The sequence below is a fragment of the Carica papaya genome, chromosome 6, assembly GCF_054855325.1.
Source record: "Carica papaya isolate Zhongbai chromosome 6, ASM5485532v1, whole genome shotgun sequence".
Lineage (NCBI taxonomy): Eukaryota > Viridiplantae > Streptophyta > Magnoliopsida > Brassicales > Caricaceae > Carica > Carica papaya.
Genome location: NC_142314.1, coordinates 3,641,561 through 3,658,577, shown reverse-complemented (window position 1 = coordinate 3,658,577; position 17,017 = coordinate 3,641,561). Strand labels below are relative to the sequence as shown.

Below are 17,017 nucleotides of genomic sequence, written 5' to 3'. Positions count from 1 at the left end.
GCGCTTAATTTATATATACATATACATATATAATTATTATTTTAACATCTAAATTATTTTTACAATTAAAATTATATATTATACTTTGATACTTAAACTCACATAATTATTTTAATTCATTATTTTGTTTATATAATTGTACAAGGTTTAACAGAAAATAATATATATTTTTTTATTTGCCTCATGTTATGTCTTTTTATGGAATTTAAAAGTTATAATAATTAAATATTATCTTTGATAAATTCAATAAGCACAATTGATTTAATAATGCACAGATAGACAAATATAATAACTTTTTTTTTTAAAAAAAAAATCTTAATTTAAATAGAACCATTGTATAATCTTAAATAGACAAACATAATCTATAATTTTAAGATTAAATTAATAATTTACGTAACATACATTATAGTTTTATTATATGGTTTTCTAAAGAAGCTAAATTCAATATATCCACGAATTACTGAGAAGAAAATCTTGTAAATTACCTTCTCATAAAGCAAGAAGACGATAACGTTGTCTGATCATCAGGCGGACCATTCTGGGGCACCACAAGTAAATCACCTGTACCATACCGCACCGTACTTTCTGCCATGTGAAACCAAATATTGCTACGTAACTAGCTCCTTTCACAACCGACCCCACTGTGGGACCATCCACAAAAGCTCTGGTCCCACCCAAACACAAAAACAATAGTATACCTAAAAAAAGGCCGCCCCACCATGGCGCGTATCGCCACTTCCCTCATCTCGCGCCAAAATTAAAGACAGCGGGACCCATCGGGTCCGCGTTCCTGGATAGGCCCGTCTTAAAATCTTCCAGATTCCCCATAACATGAGAGCGCTAAAACGGCAGAACCGACTTTCTTCGATGGGACACGTGGCAGAAGATCATCGCAGTATCAGAAGATCCAACGACTCAGATTCCTCTACAGAAAGAACCGAAGCGTGGACACGTGGCAAGATACCAGAACAGTTCGACAAGATCCAATGACCCAGATTTGAATTCAGAAGAAGATAGGTCTGGGTACTTGTATCTGTATAAATGGAGGAAGTGGAACGAGGACCCCCCAGACTGAGTTGACGCATCAACTTACTCATCATCACTCGTCTGACTCGCAAACGCATTCGATCCACTATATTTTTTTTTCTCTTGCCCACTTCATCTTCTTCAGCTCTCTGGCTCTTTTGTGACGTCACTTCATCTTCTTCGTTGGGTTTCTTCTAATTTTCAAAGGGGGAGAGAAAATGGGTGCGTTGGATCATTTATCAGATCTGTTTGATTGCTCTCGTGCTAGCTCCAAGCACAAGAAACGCAAAGCATTACAGGTACTTTTACACACTGCTCTACTTCATCTCCTTCGCTTGTATTTTCTCCTCGGAGTAGATCGAGTTATATATGCATATGATACGTATTTATATTTCTAGTCTTTGAAAATTTCTTCCATCATCAATATTAACTACGAAACCAAACACGTTCTTAGTTTAGATTCTCCCTTCTAGATCTCCAGAATCTCAGTCGGTGTTTGCCAGTGAAAAACACAGTAGGAATTCTTCATGTCTAAGAAAAAGAACAGTGTTCATGCAATTTCAAAAAAGTAAGGGCATTTTTGTCAAACTGCTTTCTGTCGGAATCCGACAAAAGTAGTTGTGTGCAGTAGCCGTTACTGTCATTGACGTGATAGCAAGAAGTAGAAAAATCCAAAACGGCCAAACTAACCATAGCAGTTACTGTTTTTACTTTTTTCCATTTTCATCACGTAATTGACCTGACGGAATTATTTTGATCAGACGGTGGAGATCAAGGTGAGGATAGACTGCGAAGGATGTGAGCGCAAGGTGAAGAAATCGCTTGAGGGAATGAAAGGTGTGAAGCAAGTGGACGTAGAACGGAAAGCCAACAAGGTGACAGTCGTCGGATACGTGGAACCCTCCAAGGTGGTGGCCCGCGTGGCACATCGAACGGGTAAGAAAGCAGAGCTCTGGCCCTACGTCCCATACGACGTCGTTGCCCACCCTTATGCTCCTGGTGTCTACGACAAGAAAGCCCCGGCGGGATACGTCCGAAACGCCGATATTGATCCTCGCGTGTCGCAGTTAGCACGTGCGAGCTCCACCGAAGTTCGGTACACCACTGCATTCAGTGACGAGAACCCCACCGCCTGCGCCATTATGTGATCTTTACTGGTTTTTATAATTAATGGAATTGTATTTTGTAATTTTTTTTTTTCATTTTTAAGAAATTGTTGGGTTTTATTTTATTATTATTATAGTGCTTGTTTTGAATGGGTGTATTATATATATTTTGTTGGGTGTATTGTTTTGTATTTCTATGGTTGTTTATTGTATCAAAATCAAAAGGGTTTTAGATTTTCAATGGAGAAAAATCTTGTAGATTAATGTTGTTGTTTTTTTTTTTTTTTTGACAATTCAGCTTTGATTCCAATATTTTTGAAATTTATTTTTATATATTTAAGCACAATATGGAGGTATATTGTCGTATATGCATGTATATAATTTATAGAATATTTTTATGTATATAATGTGTCATTAATTATCTTGATTCAGAATAAAAAATGTAATAAAGAAAGTCGAGTGACATCTGATTTTCTTGGTTATTAAGGCGTTTAATTTTGGCAGGGTACAATAATTATTGAATGAAGGTAGGACAAAAACCGAGTGGGTCAACTTTTTTTTGACAGGCCACAAGTTCATGATGGGCGCACTTTGAATTTAATTAAGTTTGAAAAAAAAAAATATTGTGAAATAATGTGGTCCTCATAACTTTAGGAGATTCCCTAAATGGCACTTTCATAATTCACTTACATGTTAAATTCAATGAATCATAATATTGGAATGCCAAATTCATGCAACATTTTCTCAATTTTGTGTTGGTATAAAAATTAGAGATTTAAATATTGAATTATTGTTTAGTTTATTTGGATTTTAATATAAAATTTACAAATTTTAAATGTAAGGATAACAAATTGCTCAATCACCCATTTAGTATATTTTAAAACTAATCAAGCTACGGCTAATTAATAAATAATTTTAATATTTTATTTTTCTAAAGAGAGTGTACGAAAAAAATAATTTTAACGTTTGAAAAGTATTTTGCTTAATTATAAATTGTACTTAATAAAAAAATTAAATTTAAAATTTTTGATGATTAAATTCAATAAGCTACATGCTTAGAAATTATGTCCGTTAAATTATTTTAAAAATTTTCTTATTACGTATGTTCTCATCGCAGTCATCCGTCACCTGCTCCCCTCTGCTTTGAGAGGCCGGGTTTCTGGGTTGTGATTTTCGGGTACGGGTTTGATTTGGGCCCCATATCAGTTTACTACACCATAACTTCTCTCTATAAACGCACTTCCCGTATGCCGCCAGAGTGATACTGGTCTACTATCAGTCTATTTCCCGGTACTAAACCCTTGCTTCATTTCTGATTTTGGCGGGAGGGAGGACAACGAAACCATTCAATACTCCAATTGCAGAGAGAGAGAGAGAGAGAGAGAGATATGGCAGAGGACGGGTATGAACCGAGCGCGGATCAGGTGGAGGAGGAATTCGCGGTTTGGAAGAAGAACACACCTTTCCTATACGATCTGGTGATATCTCACCCTCTCGAGTGGCCATCGCTTACTGTCCACTGGGTCCCTTCGCCTCCGCAGCCGTACGCTGTCGACTCATCTTTCTCTGTCCACAAGCTCGTGCTCGGAACCCACACATCCGGCGGAGCTTCAGATTTCCTCATGGTCGCTGACGCTCTTATCCCTACCCAGGAAGCTGAACCCAACATCGGCGGCAAAAGCGAGGATCAAATTGTCCCCAAGGTATGCTGTATTTTGCTTGTTCGATTGATTACTAGCTGAAATGATTGCTGCTTGTTACTGTTATAGGATCTTGAATTATTTTGAGAATTGTTTTACGGGTATTAGGTTTTGGCTGAAACTCGGGAATGAGAATAACGTCTTCTTTTTCGGTTTTATTTTTAGTTTCTAAATTAGTTAGCATCAGAACTACTAAGGTATATTAGGACGAATGAACTACTTTTGTGGAATTCAATTGGAAATGATAAGGTTTTTGGCAGGTAGAGATAAAACAAAAGATACGTGTTGATGGGGAAGTGAATAGAGCGAGGTGTATGCCACAGAATCCAGCTCTTATTGGTGCCAAGACAAGTGGTTGCGAAGTGTTAGTGTTTGATTACGTGAAGCAGGCAACGAAACAACCGGGAGGTGAATGTGATCCTGATTTGAGGTTGAGGGGTCATGATAAGGAAGGATATGGGTTGTCCTGGAGTCCCTTTAAGGAGGGTTATCTTCTGAGTGGTTCACAAGATCATAAGATATGCCTCTGGGATGTGTCTGCTGTAGCTCAGAATAAGATTCTCGATGCACTTCATGTTTATCAGGTAATAATAAAGAATATCTGTCTGTGCTCTGCCTTCCAAATGAAATTCTAGTGTTTTTAATGTGACAACTTTGGTGTTTTGATCATGGAATTTGTGTCCTTGTAGGCCCATGAAACTGTAGTTGAAGATGTAACATGGCATATGAAAAATGAAAACATATTTGGATCAGCAGGTGATGATTGTCAAGTGATGATTTGGGACTTGCGAACAAATCAAATAGAACACCGTGTCAAAGTTCATGAGAGAGAGGTGAGCAATCTTGAAGCATTCCAGTTATACAAGTGCTGCATTTTCAATGCCCTTCTTTTATTCCTTATAAGAAGAAATTTTCCTTATTGAGATGGATATAAAAATGAGATGGTAAATGACTAGGGAAAACATAGGAGAGTTCTAAGCAGCTTTTAAAATAAGCAGCATGCAAAATGGGACAATTCATAATTTGTTCAAGAGAGATAACGGAAAGAATGGTGAATAAATTTGAGTTAGGGCCTTAGCATGCTTTAACGGTGAGGAATAGCTGATAACAGTATGACTAGAGATTATAATTTGAAGGATGTAAATAATCAGATAAGTGAATAAGATCTAATAATCTGCTTTTATCGCATGATAGTTACCGAATGCCTCTTATTTTGGACACGTAAATCTGCTGGGTTGTGGTGATTGGTAGCTGGAAATTAATGATTAAGTTTTTAGACAGAGTTGCTAGGCTGGTGAGGCATTAGCAAGTAGGGGAATGTTGGATCTTTTCCATCATGGAGTCTTGTCTAAATTTAAGATGGATAATAATGTTGGTATATGCATGCATGTTTTATCTGCAGTTTTGCTTGTTTGAAATCCTGTTTGGTCTTCCAGTTTGGGGAAGGATTGGCCTTGTATTAGGGAGTAGAATAATAATTTTGTGTTTTCTCCATTTCTTTATTTGTTAAGTTATATTTCTTTTACCTGGGAAAGCCATTTGGCAATGTGAAAATATTTTTTAGTTTTGTTATGCATTTATACGCTCGTCGGTTCATGTAAGTATGTAAGAGTTGTATATTTAAGGAATTATTGAAGCTCAAACAAAATAGTTTTTTTAGAGAAAACTAAAGTAAAAGCAATATCTTAAAAAATTTAGAATACCTCAAGAAAAAGAAGAAATGAGACTAAAGAATGTTTTTATGTACTAATTGGAGCTAACTGTTTACTTTGTTTTGTGCCATGTTCATTTCATTTACATAAATGAATATTGTGGTATTGTTGCTGATGGGAAATGTTCTTATTTTATTTTAATGTTTACAGGTTAACTATATATCTTTCAATCCTTATAACGAATGGGTTCTAGCCACAGCATCTTCAGACTCTACTGTTGGCCTGTTTGATATTCGGAAGTTGGCTGTGCCACTGCATGTTTTGACTAGTCATGAGTATGTCTCTTGCTTTGCAAAATAGAATTTGCAACTTAGTTGAAATAATTGAAATATCATTAATTTGTATGACTACAAGTTTTGGTGCTTCCATGAAGACATTTATGAGTCTGCATGAAATTACGATTCCCCATTGTATTGGATGAGATAGTGATTCTTCTAATTACTAGATGTTGTTTAATGAATTTTTAATTCTGAAAGCTGATATTTTAAAATTGGCAAAATTATTTTTCTCACTCTGGATTGTTTGTCTTCAGAGGAGAGGTGTTCCAGGTGGAGTGGGATCCTAATCATGAAACTGTTCTAGCATCATCTGGTGATGATCGTAGGTTGATGGTCTGGGATCTTAACAGGTATTTATCTTGCTAGGAAGAGACATAATTCACCTTTGAGATGTTTTTTAATTAAAAGTCACTACATATTTATATATTAATTACCATGTCCCGAAGTCGGACATATTACAAAGAAGTGAAAATGCACCATGATCAAATGAGTATTGTGAATTCATTTCAGGATTGGGGAAGAGCAGCTGGAGATGGAGCTAGATGCCGAAGATGGCCCTCCGGAGCTTCTATTCTCTCATGGAGGTCACAAGGCTAAGATATCCGACTTCGCATGGAACAAAAATGAGCCATGGGTGATCTCAAGCGTGGCCGAAGATAATAGTCTTCAGGTGTGGCAGATGGCCGAGAGCATCTACCGAGATGACGATGATGATGTGCAAGCTGAGGATGACTAATTCATAGTTGGCTTACAGTGATCATGGTTAGGGTTGTTTTTTAAGTTTTCTGTAACAAATTTATTGTCTGATTGTGAGTCTTTATCATAGAAGGTAGCACCAATGGAATTAGGTTATTTCAATGGCATTTTGGCCTCACTGTTATTGTTGAAAGTTTGAATGACTATGGGACAAGATGCTGCTGGTTCTATCATCTGTGTTTGTATATGGCAGCACTCACAGAAGCATCTTTGTGGTCCGGGATGATAATTAAGAGAACCTGAACCTAAAGATGTGCTTCACAGGGGATCCTATCCCTTGCATTAAAGTGTTAAGGACTCAGAGAGGAATATCTATAGAAGGAGAGAATTAAAATTTACTTGAACGTGGCACCCACCCTTGGTTCTCATCCCATCCAGAAAGCACGTATGGTATCAATATATGGGCGCCTTGGAGTTATTTGTAAGGATTCAATGTCCATATTGGATTCGAGATTAAAAGATATCTGGGTGGGGTGCATTTGAGAGCAGAAAGAGAGGCAAAAGAGTTCTCAATTATGTTTTAACTTCTCTTTCTTCCATCTCTAAATTGGGTTTGCAGTTGGGGACTTTGTGTTCCAAGTTTTTCCTTCACAACTACTTTTAACCATGCAAGCAAGTTATAGGTATCAACAAAAATGTTTAGTTGCATCATGATGAAACATTCAAAAGAGAATTTTACTTGTTCATTTAAAGCTCAAAATACTGATTCTCAGTGTGATTCTTAACCGTTTAGTACTAAAAAATTTTAGAAATTAATTTAGTGATTGAAATACTATTTGCTTACATAACATCAACCAATTCAAATCTGGCATCAATTTTCTCGTGCTGATGACTGTGTAGAAGACGAGAGGTACTCAAACCATTCACATGAACGCAAAACATAGACGAATTCCAAATGATTTGCAATTTTGCACCATATTGACTTGAAAATTCCATTGAAATGCCAATAAATTTTCCAAAACAAAATTCTCCCTATGAAAATATGGGAACCGTCTAAACACTGTTATACCACCAAGAACAATTGAGAGTCATTGGAATGCAGGAGGATCCATCCCACTGAGTTGTTTCACTAGAACTTGTGGCAAAAACCTCAGATGATAGGCAATGCTTTCCTTAAACAAGATCCACAGCCAGCTTCCTGTGTTATTTTGATGCAAAGTGATTGAGAAAAATCTGTGAATTCTGTTTTACTTTTTTTTTTTTAACTTTCAAACTTCTCACGAGAATGACAAGCTAGGATTGTCAGAGACTGAGGTTTATGACTCACCTGTTCACACCGCTCAGAGTTTTGGAACATCAAAGACATATCCCACCTTCCCTAGATTCTGTAATTCAGCAATCAAAAGTCATGCACATTCAAAAGAAAGTACTTTTCAAATTGATCTCGCCCAAACTTCAATCAAGTGTAACTTTCATCATACTTAAAGAAAAACCATTTGAAGCAACTGACAAAAAAATGGCAGTTTTTTCAGTAGCCTTCAGTTATTGCAAGAAAGATTTCTTATGGCTTTATTGAGTAGGGTGAAGCTTCATGGCAAACCAGACTATTTGTCTCCGCTCATGGAATCTCCCACTTACAAAAGGAGTTGTTTTAGACTTCTGATCTATAACTAAACAAGAAGAAATCAATTATAGCAGTGAATTCAACAAATTTGAGCTTGATGGAGAAAGCCATGCCAGTTTTAAGAACCCAACATCAGTTGACTTGGGACAGCAAAAATAAAGAGAGAGAAACAAAGAAAAGAAATACAGAGCGACCTGAGGGAAGCTGATGCCACAACCGAACAGAACTACTAACTGGAAGATGATATGTTCCTTTGCAAGAAAGGAAAAAAGCCAACTGAACAAGCACTTCAACCAGCCATTGTTGCACGGGCTGCTCCTAATGAAAAAAATTACCACGTTTGTTAGCAACGGCAAAAGGTTCGCAAGATTGTAAAGCTATATTCAAATGGAAGAATGATTAATGAGCTAAAACGTACCGATGAGATCATTGAAGAATGTAAGCTTAAGAACCATTTCTAAAATGTTTGATAGGAATTTACAATTAAGCACATCCTATGGGTCGAAAACACTTCGACAAGGTCTATACCTTTGAAACATCTTAAGGCAAAAACAGTTTCAACTATCAAGTTCAACATCTTATCATGCGTGAACCCAACAAGCATGTACTTTCATATGTGCAAATGACATGATTCAAAAGGTTCAAATGCATGAACACATAAAGGCATAACCATGAAAGATGTAAATAATTCAGAAATCATATTTTCTCAGAACGAACTTCACGCAGCTCTAATTTGTTAATTCAATCCCAGTTGTAACAAACCGCGCAAGATGCTTGCTGAAGCATGATAAATGAAACTTCTTCTGGCTCTGGAAAAAAATACCAAGTTGAATAAACTATTGTGCCACGAAATGATCATAGATACAGTAACTAGAGCACTTGCGTACTAAGACTGTAAACAAAATTTCAATAAAGTTCCAGGATATTTAAAAGAACCATACAAAAGTAAGATAACAAGTATCATGTAAAGATGCAAGAACATATGATAAAGTAATTAAAAAGGTCAAACCAAAGAAATGCGCAATTTTCCTCTCGTGTGAAGAGATCCATCAGATTCAGACCTCAAACAACAGACCAGAAAGCTCTTGCAGGAGCAGGGCCAACAAACATTAACAAACCGATGGGATAAAACAATGACAAACTTGCTGGAGTAAACTCTCAAATATGTCTCTACTAAAATCAATCCACCAAAGCTAAACGAGATAATCGAGGAAGGAAGGGAGAAAGGATTTTTCTGTTTTGAAATAAAAGAGTGGAAGTGCATTGAAAAATGGCACCAAGGAGGTGCCACCCATGTGGAATGGAGGATGATGAGAGAACAGAAATGCTTAGATATTTTTCTTATGCCTCTCTATTACATGTACAGGTATTTAAAGGATACCTGTTGGTACATTCTCTTAGGACAGCTGGCGTTACAGCCAATAACTGTACCTAGTACTACAGTGCAGCTGGCTCAAAATTCAAAACAAAAGAAACAATCCCTAAAAGGATAGAATATTCCTACTGCTATTTTATTCTTCATCCTAACTACTTAACAGTCATTTCTTCTCAGTCCTGCGCCCTTAAACAGTCTTGACATCTCTCCCCTTCTTCAGCTGAACATTGTCCTCAAGGTTATGTGTGGAAACTGCCTTTTCAGAAAGGTCCAGTCTTCCCAAGTAGTTTCCTCTGCTCCCATATTAAGCCACATGACCAACCCTTGCAGAATTGGCTTTCCACAGGGCTGTATAGCTTTCTGCTGTAGTATCTTTTCTGGTTCCACTCTCACTTGACCTTGAGAATCCAGGATCAATGACACTCAGTCCTTTTTCTTCATATTTCTTCAGCATTTACACATGGAAAACTGGATGGATCCTGGAGATGGCTGGTAATTCCAGCTTGTAGGCTATCGTCCCAATATTCCTTTCGATCTTGAAGGGCCCATAATATCTAGGAGCAGCTTGAGCCATCTCGACTGCCACAGATGACGCCAAACCTTCAAATGTTCTCTCCTTCTTCTTAGCATCTGCAAAGTTTTTCATTTAATCCTAAAGCTTCCAACAGCCTATCTCTCAAGCATTCGCTTCATCCTCTTGCTCCTTCATCCACCCAAGGGCATTTCCAAGTCTAGCTGTTCCATAAGCAAAGGGGTGGGGTACCCGTATAAAGCCATAAAGGGAATAGTTGTAACACTTAAATGATAGGTACTGTTGCATCGCCATTCTGCTAGGGGAGCCATGTTGCCCACGATTTGGGTTTGTTTAATGCCATACACCTCAAGTAATTTTCCATGCATTGGTTTACCCTTTCAAGTTTGCCTATCTGATTGAGGAGGCTAAGCGGTATTGAGGTGCTGCTAAGTATGTCCATTATCCGAAGCATTTCCCACCAGAAAGTAATGGTGAAAATCCGGTGCCAATCTGATACATTCGATCTAGGCATTCCATGCAATTTACACATATTGTCAATGAACAAGCATGCCACCTTTTGAGCTGATATAGGGTGAGCTAGGGCAATGAAGTGCCCATATTTGGAGAACCTGTCAACCACCACCATTATCGAATCCTTCATTTGTGAGTTAGGCATTTGTTCGATGAAATCCATAATAATATGGTTGAACGCTCGTTGAGGTATTTCTAAGGGATACAACAACCCTGGATAGGAGACATGTTCAGTCTTGCATTTTTTATAAACATCACAAGTGCTCGTTTCTGCATACAAGGCCAGTAAAAATGTTGTTTAAGGCGATTACGGGTTAGTTATGGCAGGTTCTGAGTAGTGTCTCTCTAATCTGATTTTCACTACCAATCAACATTCGTTTCTTTTATCTCAGCACTTCTTGTTCCAGGGAGTATGGTGGCTTTGTTGCAGGTGACAGTATAAGTTCTTCAATGAGTTTGCTCGTGTCCTCATCACCCTGGTAAGATTTCATATTGGCACTACCATGGTCATTATGTTGGACAATTCTGCACCTTGATGGGCACCTCTTAGGGATAGGTTGTCTGCTGTCCAGTTTTCTTTTCCCTTCTTGTACTGGATGTTGTATCTCAGCCCCAACAATTTCATGATCTTTTTTACTTGGATTATGATGTGCAACCTTTGCTCCAAAAAATGCTTGATGCTTTTTTGGTCGGTCCGGGTAATGAAGGTTCCCTCTTCTAGATAGTGCCTCCATTTGCTCACTGTCGTTATGATTGCCAGTAACTTCTTTTCATATATGGAAAATGACTGGAGTTTTGGGCTGAATGACTTGCTAAGATAAGCGATGGGCCTGCCTTCTTGCATTAGGACAGCTCCAATTCCTTTTCACAAGCATTTGCTTCAAGAGTAAGGTTTAGAAAAATCAGGCAGTGCAAGTACCAGGGCTTGAGTCATTACCTGCTTAAGATCCTCAAAGACTTGCTTATACCACTCCTTGATTGTTAATACTACCCCAAACATCTGACTGCATTTTCCAACTGAAATGGAATATTACTACAAAAATAGAATTGTACATCCAGAATAGTCCTAAGAAAACATGATCCCAAGTGGATACTTGACATGTCCCCCCTCTTCCTGGCCCATCACAAGGGAAACGAAAACCAAGATTTGCTTTGTCCGGTATCAAACACAAGCTGCAAGCGGGAATGTAGGAGACATCTCTATTTTTTCTCCAAGAAATCTTTAGAATTACCCCTATTTAGCTTTCAATTCGCCTCTGACCATCAAATAAAATGTGAATAACCTGCCTTCCTCTCTTTGAAACAAGGGGCACTTTTGATTCTGTCGATGCTTGAAAAAATTGTCCTCTCTATATTATTATATCTCTAGAGTTAATAATTTTATATAAAGAACTACCGAACTCAATCACTTGCTACCATTACTCTTCAGTTTTCTGTTGAGATCTATCCTGTAGAGATACTCAAATTGGATCAGTGATCGATTTCTAGGTTTCGTCCTAAACTTAATTGGTTACTTTCAATTACGAAAATCAATAGTTCAAACTGCACTCAAAAATAGGACATTTCCCATTTTTATAGGAACTTCTGTACCAAAAACAATAGTATCTCCAATTATAGCCCATCTAGGATGTAAAATATATCTTTTTTCTCAAACAAAAAAAAAAAAATTCCTCAAAGATTCAGGCTCTAAGTTCCATTGGTTGGTGTTCTTCTTCAAAAGATAAGTAAACAACTTGCTCAGAATACCATAGTGTTTGATAAAGTTTTTGCAATAATCTGTCAACCTGAGGAAGCCTCTTAGTGTTTTGAGATTCACCAGTTTAGGCCATGTAATCATAGCCTCAATTTTTAAGTATTCTGTCTGCACTCCCTTTTCTGTGAACTAGTGCCCCAGGTACTCAACCTGCTTCCGTCTGAATCAACATTTGGACAATTTAGCTGCAAGTTGATGCTGCTGCAAAACCTCAAATACCTATTCCAAGTGGTTTAGGTCACCTCCATGTCTGGGCTGTAAGTTAGTATATCATAAAAGAACACCAATACAAACCTCCTCAAGAATGGCTGAAAAATTTCATTCATCAAAGCATGGAAGGTTGCTGGGGCGTTTGTAATAAAATGGCATAACCTTGAACTCAAAGTCTATGGTGGGTTCCAAACACTACCTTGGGAACATCTTCGGTTTTCACCTTTATTTGATGGCATCTATCCCGTAGATCCACATTTGAAAATATTGTGGCACCACGTGGCTCTAAAAGTGCCAACTACCATCCTTTTTCTTTACCAATAGCACAGGAGAGGCAAAAGGATTGTTGCTTGGTTGAAGCTATCCAACACTTGAGCGACCTGCCTCTCTATCTCTGTTTCTTGGAGATAACGGTACCAGTATGGTTTGATATTTACAAGTGAGGCTCTTGAAATGAGGGAACACGCTCTCTTGCACGAGACAATGAGTTGGGCTCTCTGAATACCTCCTGGTATTTCTGGATTAGTGACCTCAAGGGTTCCAGTCCAGTTTCCTCTGGGTGGTCATCATCTTATTCTGCTTCTGGGTCCATTACGTGCACCAAATAACTCACTTGGCCTGCTCCTCTCCACTGTTTTTGCGGCAATATTTTTCTGCTCATCTCTTTTAATCTTCCCTCCCCTCATACTCCTGTATCGTGATCCTCCTTCCTCCTTTATTTAGGGTCACTGTAATTTGTCAAAGTCTAACAGCACTGGTTGTGCTTTTTCATCTAATTAGCCCCCAATAGAAAATCATATTGGCCAAGGTTAATAACATAAAGGAGTAACTGAATTTCTATTTCTGTGTCACCCAGCCTATCTCAATGGTCATCTATTTGCATATCATTCCTTGTCCATTGGCTACCATCACACATAAGGGATGAGACTCCAGTAATTTTGCTCCAGAGTCTTCAGCAGTTTTTGTGTCCATCAAAGAAATGAGTGCTCCCGCTATCCACCAATATCAGTATTGGTTTGAAGTTGACAGTCCACCAGAATTTAACACCCAGTGCTGCGCCCATGCATGGTGTGGAGAGATATTTCTCCACTATCCTCCTCAGCTTCCTTTTCTTCCGCTACTGTTTCCTGGTTCACATCCGCCACCTCTGCCTCATCTTCTTGTTCTGTTGTCTTCACCACATATGCCCATTTAGCTTTGCATGTGTGCCTGGGTAGTATTTTTCACCACATTTGTAGCAAGAGTTGTTTGCGCATCTGTTTTCTATTACTCCTGTTCTGACAAGGTTGCAGTTAGGAGGGGGAGGTTTGTTGTCCTGTAAAGGGATTCGGTATGGCTATGAACGTTCTGGTTTCCCTTGCCTTCGGGGAAGGAAGTAAGTCTTTAGAGGGAGCTGAGCATGGGGATAATAGTATTTGAGGTCAAGTTGGAAGGGAGTTTGAGGACATGGCGGTAGGTTGTGGGTTTATGCTGAGGGAGCGCATTGTTTCCACAAGTAGACTCTGCAGCTGAGGTGGTTGTTCTCACCCAGTTTTGAGTCAAGGGTGCTGCATATTTTAGACATAAAGTCATGCATCCGTTGGTCCATGTTCTACACAGATTCTTCCATCTGTGCCATCTTTTGTGAGTCCATCATTACTGCTTTCCCTTTGTGCTTTGCCAGTTTCATTGCTGAAGAAGATATGAGGTTCGATCGGCTCTGGTACCAAGTTTTCAGGCTTGTGGTTCATGAGTCGGCCAAATTGGCTTGATGAGATAATCCGGAAGTAAGGAAGAAAAATAGAAGGGAAACTGAGAGAGTGACAGGGAGAGAAAGAATAGAAAATGACGAGAGAATAGAAATGCTGAGATATTTTTCTTATGCCTCTTGGTTACAGGTACAGGTATTTAATGGATACCTGTCAGTACGTTCTGTTAGGACAGCTGGCATTCCAGCCAATGATTGTACCTAGCACTACCCTGCAGCTGGCACAAAGTTTCAGAAACAACTCTAAAAGGACAGAATACTTCAACTGCTATTTGATTCTTCATCCTAACTACTTAATGGTCATTCTTCTCATTCCCACGCCCTTAACAGTCTTGACACAAAATCACATGAGAGCAAGACAAAAGCACTTAAGAGGCCTATCAATTCCCAGGGATAACAAGATTTAAATTTCAACTTTGACGACAAAGCAGCTCTCAAATGTATCCCCAGTTCTCGGATTGAAATCTTTTATGTAACTACAACTTATCGCCGTAAACATCTACAGAATTTATGTCCTTGACATTTATATTCATGCAATCGCAAAGCATCACACCATAAGAATAAGCAAGCAGTCTAGGATAGAACTGAATCAAAATCCTATGGAATAATCCTAATGATGTTGGACAAAAGGTCCCCTCTAACTATCTCTCATGTCACCCAAAAGATCAGTTGATATGACAGGACAAAAGCTCCACAATTCCACTAGCATTTTTAATCTGCATGCCACTCAGGAAAAGACATGGTACATATTAATGAATGACCCAACTTATTTTCTATCTTGTTCTTATAAAAGGAAAGAACCATTGCTTGCGACAAAAACAATAAAGATTTTCTCAAAAATGCAAATCATACTAAATTAACTAAAAGAACCATGACACGTTCTCTCCCAATAAAAAAGTAACAGAGAAAAAGTAACAGGTCTGAATTTTAAGAATGAGTTTCACCTTTTCTCTTATTTGCACCAGAACTAACATTGGTTGCTGCATTTCCAGCTCCACAAGCAGGAAGCTCCTTAATTCCTGAGTTATTACCTGCCAAACACTGAAGGTGTTCAAATTCACAACCGCTGACGCCTTGTCCATTCAGGGACACAACTTCTCCACTTCTCCCATCAACTCCAGAGTGGAGGCAATAAACTTGATCATCGCACTGCATATTACAGGGATTCATCACATAAGCACCGGGCATATTTGCTGCAGGCAGGTTTACATTGGCTGGCTTCTGATAAGGAAAGGATCCAATCTCTCCTTCAATCCTTCCACGGATGTCCACCAATAAACACTTGAGCCTGGCAATCTCGGCCTCCAAAGCAGCTTGACCCTGCAACCTCTTTAACAATTGCTGATTCAAAGCCCTCAGCTTCACAACCTCATCCTCCAACGAAGCAGCTCTTGCTTTCTTCTTCTCCCTATACTTTCGAACAGCTTCTCGGTTTCCTACTGGGCGTTTCTTTGGCTTCTTCTCTGAAGACTCTGCAGTGTCATCAGTGGAAACCTTTTCCTCATTCGAAGCAGGCAGAATCTTGGTGTGCACATGGAAACAAGTATGGGTGTGCGAGAAATCCGGGCCAGGTGGGTTGCAAGTGTGTGTATGAGTGCAAGCATGGGTATCCTTAAGAAGCTCATCAAAGAAACTATCCATTGAGCAACAGCCCGGTAAATCACCCATATTTGGACTTGAAAACACTTCTTGGTTCGAGAATTCAAGCTCACCGTCATCCATCACAAGTACCAAATCGCACAATTTTATGATGCAACAACAAATTCTCAAATTTTGAGCCTGACCTTGGATGATAATTCAAGCCCAATTTTGAAATTTTCTGCTCTCCGCACCTCGATAACAGAATTCGCGCCTATAAAATCACCAATAAGTATCCGAATCGCCTTTTTCTGTCTACCGACTAAAAGACTGGCTACAGAGCACAAATGCCCAACACATCTAAAGCGATTCAAAGTAAACCCAGATAGATCTGATTCCTCAAGGTTGCTTTTCGAATCCAATGTTCAACCTCACAATTTTACCAAGTATTAAAAATGGGCACGAAGCAAATTAAGAGAACCGTTTCGAGCTATTACGATTCAGTGACTAGAAAGATGAGAGAGATGGAGAATCGACAAAAGAATCGAATGTAGATCGTTTCGATACAGATTTCAATCTGAAACCCTAGCGGTTTCAAGAGAAGAAAAAAAAAAAAGGATTTTCCAAGGGAATTTACACACGATAAAAACCTAAAAAGGAGAAAATTGATTGGTGAATATATATGCAGGGGTTTCAATGGTCCCCGAGAAAACGAAGGAAATTACAAAACACATGAACACATCATACAAATTCGAAGACAAGTTTCAGAGATTCCACATTGCCCCAGTCACCACCTTGAGTCAGAAAGTTAGTGGACAGCCATTGTTTTCAATTTATAGGTACTCTAGGGACTTTAGAGTTAATTAAAATATTATACATGAGTGTCCATAGTAAGCCCGATGGAGCTCATCATAATTGAATTTGGGATTTAAAGTGCAATTTGAGAATATTTTAATCAAATTTTATTTACAAAAACTAATATATTTATTAATCAAGATTTATTGATATATACGTAAATAAATTTATAATAATATTATGCACAATTAAAAAAATTAATTTACAGAATTGCAGGCACATATGCAATAATTTTTCCTTTAAATAAATTTATTATAAATCACACCACTCTGATACTAATAATTAAATTTTATTTATTTTTATTATTATATT

General features: G+C 38.2%; 3 protein-coding genes across 6 annotated transcripts; 2 read left to right on the top strand and 1 right to left on the bottom strand.

The window, feature by feature from the left end:
- Positions 1–1,068: 1,068 nt before the first annotated feature.
- LOC110816446 (heavy metal-associated isoprenylated plant protein 26) lies at positions 1,069–2,396 on the top strand. The gene is made up of 2 exons (XM_022044646.2): positions 1,069–1,325; positions 1,788–2,396. Exons 1-2 carry the CDS (start codon positions 1,245–1,247, stop codon positions 2,172–2,174), a joined length of 468 nt encoding a protein of 155 aa, XP_021900338.1. The 5' UTR covers positions 1,069–1,244; the 3' UTR covers positions 2,175–2,396.
- Positions 2,397–3,384: 988 nt separating this feature from the next.
- On the top strand, positions 3,385–6,751 carry LOC110816451 (WD-40 repeat-containing protein MSI2-like). Its single transcript, XM_022044650.2, has 6 exons — positions 3,385–3,835; positions 4,093–4,416; positions 4,522–4,665; positions 5,695–5,819; positions 6,077–6,172; positions 6,333–6,751. Exons 1-6 carry the CDS (start codon positions 3,521–3,523, stop codon positions 6,556–6,558), a joined length of 1,230 nt encoding a protein of 409 aa, XP_021900342.1. The 5' UTR covers positions 3,385–3,520; the 3' UTR covers positions 6,559–6,751.
- A 723-nt stretch (positions 6,752–7,474) lies between these two features.
- LOC110816452 (basic leucine zipper 23-like) lies at positions 7,475–16,446 on the bottom strand. 4 transcript variants are annotated; one of them, XR_015812879.1, is made up of 4 exons: positions 15,217–16,446; positions 8,337–8,460; positions 7,846–7,903; positions 7,475–7,716 (listed from the first exon to the last, which is right to left on the bottom strand). XR_015812879.1 is itself a non-coding variant. In XM_022044651.2 (2 exons), the coding sequence occupies exons 1-2, from the start codon at positions 15,992–15,994 to the stop codon at positions 8,884–8,886; spliced, it is 846 nt and encodes a 281-aa protein (XP_021900343.1). In that variant the 5' UTR covers positions 15,995–16,446; the 3' UTR covers positions 8,753–8,883. The 4 variants fall into 4 exon arrangements, 1 of the variants encoding a protein (XP_021900343.1); XR_015812880.1 differs by having other exon boundaries at positions 8,337–8,454; XR_015812878.1 differs by having other exon boundaries at positions 7,846–8,460.
- Positions 16,447–17,017: the final 571 nt, after the last annotated feature.

Bases quoted from the DNA above. Each gene is read 5' to 3' on its own strand.
- LOC110816451 (XM_022044650.2), top strand. From the start codon at position 3,521: ATGGCAGAGGACGGGTATGAACCGAGCGCGGATCAGGTGGAGGAGGAA. The intron at 4,666-5,694 runs GTGAGCAATCTT...TAATGTTTACAG, and splicing joins TCAAAGTTCATGAGAGAGAG to GTTAACTATATATCTTTCAA. The intron at 5,820-6,076 runs GTATGTCTCTTG...GTTTGTCTTCAG, and splicing joins CATGTTTTGACTAGTCATGA to AGGAGAGGTGTTCCAGGTGG.
- LOC110816452 (XM_022044651.2), bottom strand. From the start codon at position 15,994: ATGGATGACGGTGAGCTTGAATTCTCGAACCAAGAAGTGTTTTCAAGT. The intron at 8,952-15,216 runs GTGAAACTCATT...ATTTTTTTCCAG, and splicing joins TGGTGCAAATAAGAGAAAAG to AGCCAGAAGAAGTTTCATTT.
- LOC110816446 (XM_022044646.2), top strand. From the start codon at position 1,245: ATGGGTGCGTTGGATCATTTATCAGATCTGTTTGATTGCTCTCGTGCT. The intron at 1,326-1,787 runs GTACTTTTACAC...TATTTTGATCAG, and splicing joins AGAAACGCAAAGCATTACAG to ACGGTGGAGATCAAGGTGAG.